The sequence below is a fragment of the Octodon degus genome, unplaced genomic scaffold (genome assembly GCF_000260255.1).
Source record: "Octodon degus isolate 3935 unplaced genomic scaffold, OctDeg1.0 scaffold00011, whole genome shotgun sequence".
Taxonomy (NCBI): domain Eukaryota; kingdom Metazoa; phylum Chordata; class Mammalia; order Rodentia; family Octodontidae; genus Octodon; species Octodon degus.
This window is the reverse complement of record NW_004524587.1, coordinates 6,589,499-6,601,040: the sequence shown is the minus strand read 5'-3', so window position 1 is coordinate 6,601,040 and position 11,542 is coordinate 6,589,499. Positions and strand designations below refer to the sequence as shown.

The 11,542-nt window shown below is 42.3% G+C and overlaps 1 protein-coding gene across 3 annotated transcripts in view; it reads right to left on the bottom strand.

Moving 5' to 3' along the window:
- The window catches only part of Cfdp1 (craniofacial development protein 1), a 147,250-nt gene that overhangs the window by 135,288 nt on the left and 420 nt on the right, over positions 1-11,542 (bottom strand). For 2 of the 3 annotated variants that reach the window (XM_023709403.1, XM_004625779.2), the window contains exons 2-4: positions 3,821-3,938; positions 1,269-1,476; positions 804-931 (exon numbers count right to left, since the gene is read on the bottom strand). In XM_023709403.1, coding sequence (XP_023565171.1) covers positions 804-931; positions 1,269-1,476; positions 3,821-3,938 — 454 coding nt within the window. The remainder of the gene's footprint in view (positions 1-803; positions 932-1,268; positions 1,477-3,820; positions 3,939-11,542) is intronic. The other variant, XM_023709402.1, reaches the window with a different exon arrangement.

Genomic DNA, 11,542 nt, shown 5'->3' with positions numbered 1-11,542 from the left:
GGGTTCAATCCCTGGTCACACACACACACACACACACACACACACATATACTCTGTCACCAAGGCTGGCCTTGAACCTGCAATGATCCTCTGCCTCAGCTCGCCAGCACTGGGATGATAGACGTGCACCCCGTACCTGCTCATAAATAAAATTTAAATAGCCAAGAAGGGGCCACGTTTAACGCGCTGTAACCAGGCTACCTTGAAACTGAGCGCTGTGATGCCAGGTGCGTGCCACCACACCTGCCCAGGCATCTGCTTTGACTAAAATGACACAGGAAACAAATCTGATAACAATCTAAACAATGATTTCAAAATGAGGAAATAATACTGGAACCAAATTTTGCTCCTAGCACTTTCAATTCTTACTTAACTTTGGGAGGCTCACTGGGGCTCCAATTTAGCCACGGAAAGTTCAAAAAGAAATGACGACTTATTCAAAGACACAAAGCATGGCAAAGAGCAAGCAGAAATATAAACTTATGCAAAATAGTAAGATGGCTGGAATGAGGACACATGTCTAATCCCATTTAGAAAGACACTCATGTTTTGTTTTCTTTTTGCAGTTCTGGGGATGCAATCCAGGGCTTCACGTATGCTAGGCAAGTGCTCTGCACAAGTTACACTTGCAGGGCTTTTCACTTATAAATCTGAGACAAGGTCTCATCAAGCTGCCCAGTCTGACCTCAAACCTGACAGCCTCATGCCTCAGGCTCCCGAATAACTAGGATACCAGTGTTTGCAGCCACCACACGTGGCCCATTTTTAAAGAACTAATTTCAATTTGTATACAAGCCTCCTTACCTTACTTCTTCACCGGCGAAATCAAACACCTTGGTGATTTTAACCTTTTCTGCTTCTTTTGGTTTCTCTAGCTCTTCTGCTTTGACCAAAGATTTACTTGAACTTGTCTCTTCAGCCTGTTCTCCTGTCTATGAAAAAAGCAAGAAAAGTAGTTAGTTTCACCAAACTGGAAAGAGCCCATCTGATCATGCTGTGTACTGCTGTTCTTAAATGTTTTATTTCTAATCAGTTATTAAAGACCTATTGAAAATTTAAACTACAAATAGGCTTGACTAGAAATTGGCTAATGTTCCTATCATAAGGAATACTTCACTTTTCACTTGGTAAAGAAGGTACTATCAAAAAGGCATTTAGCCTGTTTGCTGTAAGATTCAAATCTTAGATGGTAAATTCAACAAAAAAAACTACCAGGGGAAGGAAGAGTGTTTCTGGAGAGGTACTTATCACCTTAGCCCCTAAGCTTACCGTCACCTGTGTACTTGGGGGCACTTTTGATTTTGGTCCCACGTCGTTGAGGAAGCTGGCCCAGAGCTCATCCTCCTTTCTCCTCGTGTCCTCGGGCCCAGCGCCCCTGTCCTGCTTGTCTACCTCATCCTCCTCACTGCTGCTTCCTCCAGATTCTGCCTTGGTTTCCTCCTCTTCTTCTAACAGGAAGCCACTTTGTTTTCTCTTCCTGATCACCAACAGTCACCAAGAAAAGGAAAGAAAAGGAAGTCAAAAGGAAGACAACGGAAATGACCTGTTATCGCTTCCTCAATTCCATCATAACTTGTATAAGTAAAACACTAAATAAGGGCCGGGGAGATGGCTCAGTGGAATAAGCGCTTCCCCGGCAAGCGCAAGGGCCTGAGTTCAATCCCCGGTTCCACAAAAAAACAAACAAACAACAACAAAAAAACCACTAAATAAGTAAATAATTCAAATTTGGAACTACCGTAGTAATAAACATAACAAGGGGACCAACAGAGGTAAAATGATTTTGTGGAAGAAAAAAAGAACTGGACTTGTTCAATTATTAGCATTTCCAATTATTTTGAATCAAAATACAGTGTTCTAAATGATAACCAGCTATATTCACTAAGAAAATGCATAAAATCACTCAGGATTACTATTTAGTGTTCTAAGGACAAAATACACCCCGTATTTTTTGACCTTTTAAGAAGCTGCAAATTCTTTTCTGAAAAAGCTCAAACTTATCTGCATTATTTCTTTAAAAAGTTGTCATGGAAAAAATGTCAATGTTTCATCCCACTTTGTAAAGAAATGAAAAGTAGACACAGCTCACAACCGGTGGACGAAAGGACTGGGCGCACAACTCTAAAAGAACGGCCTTTTATACTATTTTGACTTTGATGAGTTACCCAGTATCTAAAAAATTTTTTTTTTCCTTTTCATAAACCACAATATGGTTTTGCTCTAATCCCCAGGAAGACAGAAACACCAATAAGGAAAAAGACTTCTTAGAAGACGCCTTCATGCCAGGCATGGTGGTGCACGCTGCAATCCCGGCACTTGGGAGGCTAATGCAGGAGGATCACTGAGCATCTGGGGCCAACACGAACTTCATGGTGAGTTCAAAATCGGCCTGGATGGCACAATGAGACCCTATCTCAAAAAACTAAAAAAATAAAATCTGCATTAGAGTTACATACCCTATCAGAATTTTCCTAGTTTTTGGTCAGAGTATAATTAAATATCAGGTCTATGGAAGGAAATCTACTATTTTTAAAAATTTAACTTCACATATCCTTAGCTCAAACAATTCCACACCTACAAATTTGACTCAGAGTTACTTACTCATGTAATTAAAACTTGTACAAAGAATATTCACTACAGTCTTGTTCACTGTAGTAAAGACTAGGTACAATCTAAGTGTTCTGCAATACAGAAATGTTTAAAGTAAGACCTATCCATATAATCCTATGTAGTAGTTGAAAAGAATGAACAATGTCTAAAGGCGCTGTCATAGTACCACTAAGAAATAAGCAAAATGAAAAATTATACGTAAGGTGTGTTAAGCATTTGTACTTTTTAAAAAGAGAAAAAAAAAACCCCACAAAGATTGGAAATACTTGCATACATGTTGTTCCTGCACAAAGTATCTTCAGTAACGGAGCTCTTCAGGGCAAAGCATCAAGCCCTTTTTAATATTAATATTTTGTTTTAACCAGTTCAACAAAGCTTATAATTTTAAAAATAAAAACCTGAAATTTTTTAGGCTTGCAGAAACCAAGAATTCTAAATTTTTTTTTAATTCTAAAATATTAACAAATATTTCCCTCAAAGAGAAAAGAGTTGGAAATCCTGTCAATAAGAAATCTATCCCCTTGCCTAGCAAGTGCAAGGCCCTGAGTTCAAACCCCAGTACAGCCAAAAAAAAAAAAAAAGAAATCTACCCGCTATCGTGGCTTCCTCATGACAGCCCGCCCTGTGTCCTCGAGGATATACTTCCATCTTGCTTTTTCCTCTTTTACTTGGCCCAAGCTCACTTTGCAGAGCCAGTTTCTCCCACATTCTTTATTTTTTCAAATAAACTTTGTCATCATTTAAAAAAGATCTATCATAAAACTGGGCATAATACCGCACACCGGGGCCGGGAGATGGCTCAGTGGAATAAGCGCTTCCCTGGCAAGTGCAAGTGTCTGAGTTCAATCCCCAGTTCCACCAAAAACAAAAAACAAAACAAAATTTAAAAAAAAAAAAAAAAATGCCCTCCTATAATCTGAGCACTCTTGTGGCTAAGGCAAGGGAATCACAAGTTTGATCCCAAGCCTGGTAATTAAGGGACTTAGCAAGACCTTGACTCAAAAAATTTAAGAAAGTATGAAGGTCAGACACGGAAGTAGACACCTATAATCTCAACACCCTGAGAAGATGAGCAGGAAGATCAAAATTCAGTGACTTAGCAAGATGCTGTCTCTCCAGAAGGGCTGGGGATGTAGTGTAGGTGGGATTCTGTATGAGACCAATCTCAGCAATCAGCCCCTGACTTCTAAGGGCCTTGAGCGCAGCATCACCTGGCCGGAATGCTCTGAGCTTTTCTTTTTTTCCCTTTGGTTTTCTGTGTCTGCTCTTCACCATCGACTTCATCTTCCTTCACTAATTCACTTACATCATCTTCACTATACTCTCCACCTGAAATCACACAACAGGGTGGTCAGACAGATACGAGTAAAGAGGTTCACATCAAGCAAAATGATCACTAAGATAAAAGTTGAATTTTTCCCTTATTCTTTCTCTAACTACAACATAAGTAACTTAGGGAAGCCTTCCCTGCCTTAAAACAATGCTACATTCTCCCTCTCCTAGTCCTTCATAGCAGTTATTTCCCTTCTAGAACTCATCCTGTTTATACTAGAGCTTACAGTTTCTGCTATGCTGCACAGTCCAGAAGGACATGGACTTGTCTTTTGTAAATATCTGCTGACTGGCAACTTCAACTCTAGGAATGTGCTTCTTGAAGAAGAAATGATGCTTCTGTCTCATCTTGGGTATCTTACAAAAGATACATTGCCATAGGACTGGCCAGACAGCTCAGCGGATTAAAGCACCTGCTTAGGCAGACGCAAGGACTAGGGTTCAAACCCAGCGTGCCTTGCCAGCCCTGCCCCCAGGGTGCACTGAGACAGCAAGTGAGAATGGGCATGGTGGCACATGCCTGTAATCCCAGCACTTGGGTGGCTGAAAACAGGAGAATCACTACAAGTCCGATTCATGTAGTGAAACCCTATAGACCACAGCCTGTACTAAATACATAAAATAATAAAATAATAATGACAATAATAATAATAATAATAATAATAAAAGATACATTGCCTTTCCTGGGGCAGGATAGCATACGGCTATAATGCCAGCTACCTGAGAGGCTGAAGCAGGAGAATCATAAGTTCAAGGCCTATTTGGGCAACTTAATAAGACCTTGTCTCAAAATAAAAGATGGCTGGGGTATGTGGGGGGGTATAGCTCAGTGGCACAAGCACCTGCCTGGCAAGTGCAAAGTTCTGGGTTTGATCCACCCACCTACTCCCCATCCCCCCCCCAAAAAAAAGGCTAGGGCTGTACATCAGTGGTGAAGCACTCACTTAGCATGTGCAATGGCCTGGGTTAAATCCTTAGTATTGCAAAAGATAACTTGCTTTGTCTCTAAATGAGATTTAGAAAAAATACAGAAGGCTTCCAGTTAAATATGGCGGAAAAAACAAACACAGCTACGCCGTGTCTTCAGACGGTGGCACTCAGGGACTCCCCCACAAAAGGTTGCCTGAATATCCAATATGTGCACATTCTCTAAGTGGTTCAAAAACAAACCCAATGCAACAAGAGATTCAACTTTCGTTTGATGTGCACATACCACATATCACACAAATAGGAAATACAGCTCAAGAAAATGACACACTGCAATTCTGGATCTCATTCAAAGGACAAAATATAACCAGCACCCCAGAAGACGCACCCCTTTCCAGGCACTAGCCACTCCGCCCCTCCGTAGGCAACCACTGTATGACTAACACCAGAGATGAGTTTTGCCTTGAACATGAACCATACAGAAGCCCACAACACGGACGTCTGTGTCTAGCGTCTATACTTAACAGCATGCTTGCAAGAGACACCTACATCCAGCAAGCAGCTGCAGTTCATTCATCCTTTTCCCAAACAGTATTCCATTATATGTCTACACCACAATTTATTTCTACTCTACTGTTGATGGACACTGGAGGTGTTTTCAATCTGGGGCCATTACAAATACTACTGTTTTGATACTACTATACCTACAACAGATTGGGTTTTTTTCTTTTTCTTTTTTTTTTAAGTTATAAAGAGATTTGTTTTCGCTCACAGTTCTGGGCCAGGTTGAAACAAAGCATCTGATGACGTGCTTCTTATTGGCAGCATCCCGAAGTGGGGCAGGACCTCACACAGCAAGTGCCAAGAAGCCTGTGTGTGTGTTCCCACCAGCTTGTACATACTTTATTCGCAACAAACCAATCACTAATAAACAGTTGAGAAAGCCCCCAAAATCAAAGGCAAGACTCAAAGCGGAGGAGTTCAGAAGAGACAAAATGCGTACAGGAGCCAAGGGAGAAAAGAAACCTAAAAATTTAAGAAAACCCTTTATAACTAATGTCCTCAATAATCTTTTAAGACGGGGGGAACCACAAATAAAATCTGAAAACTAAAATAATTATGGCAGAGTTTTTGGTTTTTTTAAAAATGTATTTGGTACAGGGTCTGCAGGGTCTATAGGGTCTCACTATGTGGATCCAACTCATAGTGATCCTCCTGCTTTAAGCCTCCCTGGCACTGGGATTACAGGTATGCGCCACCACGTCTGGACTTGGGCCGGCTCAGCCCACCCTAGTAGCAGGGCTGGCAAGGCATGTGGTGCCAGGAATCTGAGGTCCCTGGGCTTGCCTAAGCAGGCACTTTAGTCTACTGAGCTATCTCGCTGGCCCAAATGGCAGTTTATTTATTTATTATTATTATTATTATTATTTTTTTTTTTTTGTATTTTTAGGGAAGGGTCTACAGGGTGTTCAGGGTCTCACTACTAGATTGGCCTCATAGTGATCCAGATCCACCTGTTTTATAGCCTCCCAAGAGCTGGGATTACAGGCACACAGTACCACGCCCCGTCTCCCCCCACCCCAATGGCAGTTAAAAAAAAAACAAAACAGAGTCAGGCATGTGGAAATTTGGAAAAATAAGTATTCAAGGTCAATATACACATAAGCCAATACAAGGGGTCCAAAACAGAAACTAGTATGGTATGTCAAAACCCAATCAAGGACAAGTGAAAGGGTTCCCTGAGGTGAGAAGAGTTTCAGGGTAAGATAGTGGGAAGTACAAATGGATCTGTGTTCCTCTCCAGGCCCCCACAAAAACACTACAGTTGTAACTGAAGTGAAGTTTCTTTCACATCCATGTTCATGTAGAAGGGCTGATCCCCAAAGCAGCAATGCTGGGGGGTGAGAAAACAACTGGGTCACGAGGGCGCTACCCTTCGCTACCCTTTCGATGGGTCAATCTGGAGAGGCCATGTGTTTACACCTGAATGAGCCATTATCTCACTTTACAGTTCAGGCTGGCCTTGAACTCACTAAGTATCCTAGGCTGGGAACTTGCGGTGTCCTCCTGCCTCAGCCTTCCAAGTGCTGGCATTACAGGTATGCACCACCACAACCAGCCTCCAAAATACTTTTTTCTTTTGGTACCAGGAATCAAATTCAGAACTTTGCACTTGCCATCCAGGTGCTGCGCTTTTGAACTAAATCGCTGGCCCTCCAATGTAGTTCAAAACAAAACAAAATTGTGTTTTGCTAAGGGTCTTGCTATGCTGCTAAATTGCTCAGATTGGGCTTGAATTAGGGATCCTCCTGCCTCAGTCTCTCACCCTGCTGGAAACAGGCTTGTCCCACCATGTCCAGCTATTTGCCCATTTTTAGATGAAAACTTACTAAAGCAGTACATAATCTTCGTAGAAAATTAGAGTAGTCTGAATTGGGTTATGAGGCCCCGGGGGTGCCTCACCTCAGCCATTGAACTCACTGCGTCGGCCGTGAGTCTGTTCCAAGCTCCGGCTAAGGGGGTATCCACCAGGCCCTCCGCGGAGAAAATTAGAAGATGCAGACAATTAAACATAAAATATAGAAGCATGATATTCCAACTACTCAGAGATTAGTATCAATCCTTTAGTTAACACTTCCCCTTGTCCTTTTCTATGCCCAGTTGTAGATTTTTGTAGTTTTCCCCAAGCCTGCAATCAAATTTTTCATGTTACTTTGCAGCCTGCTCTATTCACTAAACAATTTTTTTCCTGTTATTTAGGACAGGGTCTACAGCGTCTGCAGGGTCTGCAGGGTCGCACTACATAGATCAGACTCGATGGGATTCTCCTGTTTTCAGCCTCCCAAGTGCTGGGATTACAGGCGTGCGCCACCATGCCCAGTCTCAATTACTATCTCAGCCTGCCCAGCAGGCCAGCACCACACACTGGGGTTCGACCCTCAGCTACCATGCTCTGCCTAAGCAGGCACTTTAGTCCACTGAGCTATGAAGCCAGCCCTTCATTAAACAATTTCTACCTATTGATTTCAGTAAATTTTCATTTCATCTAATATACAGACTTTTCAAACTTTCCAAGGAGACCCAAGAAATGGCTCATGATAGTTTGCCTGTTGAAATCACATTGAATTAGATGTACATTGATGGTGCCTACTGGTTGTTCCATCCCTTAAGTCTGTCTCAGTCTAGCACTCCCTTCTCCGCAGGGGCACTGATTTACTGACAAGGCTGGCTCATATGTGTTGCAATTTTAGATTGGTCTGATTGGTCCTCAGAGAGGTGGTGGTGTAGTATTTTTCTTTTTTCTTTGAATTTTCTCTACATGAGAAGTTAGATCTAAATGATTGATGTGTTTGAGTGAAATATTTTTGGCTAAAATAGTAAGGTTAGGGTTAGGCTATTTTCATTATTCCAACACCACTGAACTACATGGAGAAACCTTGTCTCAAAAACCTAAAAACAAAACAAAAATAAAGTATGTTGGGATGTAGTTCAGTACAAAGCACTGGGTTCAATTTCCCAGTAACACATACACAAACCAAGGAAGAAAAACAAATGCTACTGATAGTTCAGACAAGAAGATATGCCTGTGGGCTGAGGAGATAGCTCAGTGGTCTAAGCACCTACCTGGCAAGTGCAAGGACCCAAGTTTGATCCCTGGTACTGCATGCCATGCTGGCCCTGACTGCAATCCCAGCACGGGAAAGGCTGAGATGAAGGATCACTAGAGTCCAAGCTGCATAGTGAAACCCTGAATACAATAATTTTTTTTTTTTTTAATACATGCCTGGTTCTGAATCTGAAACTTGTCAAAAAGATACTCAGTTATTAATTACGCAAACAAAAAAAAAAAATCAAGATCTAATTTCATGGAGACTACAAGGGGAAAAAAAGCACAATAATATCTCTATATACAATAAGGTACACAAGAACACTGGGCAACAAAATAAAATAAAAATAAATAAATAAAAAGAACACTGGGCATGGAGGAGGCCCATGCCTAGTAAGGGAAGCTGAGGCAGAAGGATAGATGCAAGTTCAAGATCAACATGGGCTACCTTATCAGTTCAAGGCCTGCCTGAACTATAAAAAGCCTGTCTTAAATAAAAACATCCTCAACATATTAACAAGCCTAATCCATCAAGTTATAAAAATTATACATTATGACCAAGTGCCAGATGCCAGAAATGCCTCCAAAATAATTAAAATTTGTCATTAAACCATATCCATGAACAGAAAATAAGGAAAACTGCAATAAATGAACTAAACCAGGCACGGGGTGATAACTCAGTAGAATAAGCACTTGCCTGGCAAGTGCAGGGTCCTGAGTCCAATCTCTGGTACCCCCCCCCCAAAAAAGAATTAAACCAGTAATGGAGAAAGGACATTTTAACAAAATTCACCTCTCGATAAATTAGGAACATAACCACTATTTTGTGGTGACAAATGCTGTATTTCCAGCTACTTGGGGGGAGGCAGGAGGATTCCAAGTTGAAAGGTACCTCAGGCAACTACACAAGACCTTGCTGCTTTAAAAAAAAATAAAAATAAAAATAAAAATAAATGGCTGGCCAGAGAGCTCAGCCCCTGGGGCGCACTGAGCCCCACACTGAGACTGGGTTTGGTGGCTTGTGCCTGTAAACCCAGCTCTTGGGAGGATCACTATGAGTCCAATCTGTGTAGTGAGACCCTGTAGACTATGTACTAAATACATTTTAAAAAATCTTTTGTTTAGCATAAAATGTTTGAGATTCACCACACATGTAGATGATCAGTGATTGAGCACTTTATCAAAGAGGGGTTAGTATCTAAAATGTACCAATAAACTTAATCAATTTAAAGGGGCTGGTGAGATGGCTCAGTGGTCTAAAGCACCTACTCAAAACAAGCTTAGCAAAGCACAGGGACCCCCGGTTCAATCCCTCAGCACCACATGCCAGCCAGCCCCGCCCCCTGGTGGGCTGAGCTGGCCACACACACACACACCCACACACACACACACACACACACACAGAAAGAAAGGAAGAAAGAAAGGTAGCCTTTAAAGGAAAAAAAAAAAGAGTGATCAATTTATAAAAGAGGTAGGAGGGTCCTGTTAGCTTCCAGAAACACACAGATGATACTCGATCAGAAAACAAACCAGGCTGTTTTCGCCAAGATGCCTGAATAGAACCCCAGGCCTTCACATTTTAGCTACATCCCTATCCCTTTATTATTTATTATGGTACTAAGGACTGAAACCAGAGATGTTTTACCACTGAGCTACACCCTCAGCCTTTTAAAAAAAATTTGACACAGTCTCTCTAAATTGCCCAAATTGATCTTAAACTGGTTCCTCCTCTTTCAGCCTACAGAGTATCTGGGATTACCGGCATAGGTCACTACACCCACCCACGAGGCCTGCTTTGTCTCTGCAATGCAAGTTAACTAGTGGTGACCAAGGAGTTAAAATTGCAACAGTCACAGAAGACAACCAGCAAAACTGAGCAGGTTGGAAGGCATAAAGAGTTCCAGAAGGTAAAAATCTGCTGAATCTAAGTATTCTGCTAAATGACTTAAACGATTTTGAAATCAGTGGTAAGAACATGACCAGCTAAACAATTTTTAAAAGGGAGAAGGGGCGGTAGTGCACACCTATAATCCCAGCAATCAGAAGACTAGAGCGGGAGATCACTGCAGGTTTGAGACCAGCCTGGGCTACACAGTGAATTCTAAGCCAGCCTGAGCTACATTCAAAAAAAAGAAAGAAAAACTGAAAAAGAGGAAAGCACTTTCCTTTGGTGAGACTGATTATGGGCAAGAGGAACTGCTAATTTTCCGAACAATCGTTTCAGATACGCTTGACTATATTTAAGCATACGCATGCACAGCTTCGATTAAACTAAAAACTTAGCTTTCAAATTTAAATCTTTTTGGGTGTCAGCATAAGAACAATGTTGGAGCATGAGAATATAATCAGGGAAACCAGTACGGAAGCTTTGGGGAACCCTAGCTCCAAATAAAATAATAGCAATGAGACTGGAGAGCAAGCGATCAGAGTAGCTTCCAACTCGAGCACAAGGAACTTACTGGTTAAATGAACTGAAAGAAAATAAGGACGGGGCGCGGGGGGCTTGTTTTTCACCCGAGTGTGAGTATGGACGCCTGGAATGAGAAGGGCGAGTCTGGGGAAAGCAGAATTTGGATGGAGTTTTGGGTAATAAAATTTAATGGCCCCTGGGGCTGGTGAGATGGCTCAGTGGTCTAAAGCACCTACTTAGAACAAGCTAAGCTAAACAGAAGCACAGGGACTGCGGTTCAATCCCCAGCACCACATGCCAGCCAGCCCCGCCCCTGGTGGGCTGAACTGGCTACACACACACACACACACACACACTAAATAAATAAATAAATAAATTTAAAAAAAAAATTTAATGGCCCCATTTGGCCGGAGATGTCTATCCAAAAAAAGTTTGGGGCGCACGCCTCCATCTTTTCCAATTAACAAGACCCTTCCAGAGGGCTAACAAGGACGCGTCTGTGTCAGGCGTGAAGTCACTTCCAGGATCCGAGGGGTTCTCGGAGCGCCGACAGCGTCCCGGGGACGGAACCCCGCGCCCGGCCAATTCCGCGCTCCGCGAGGGGGCGGCGGCCAAGTGCGGCCGACTCGCCGCACCCGGCGCCCGGCCCGGGCAGCG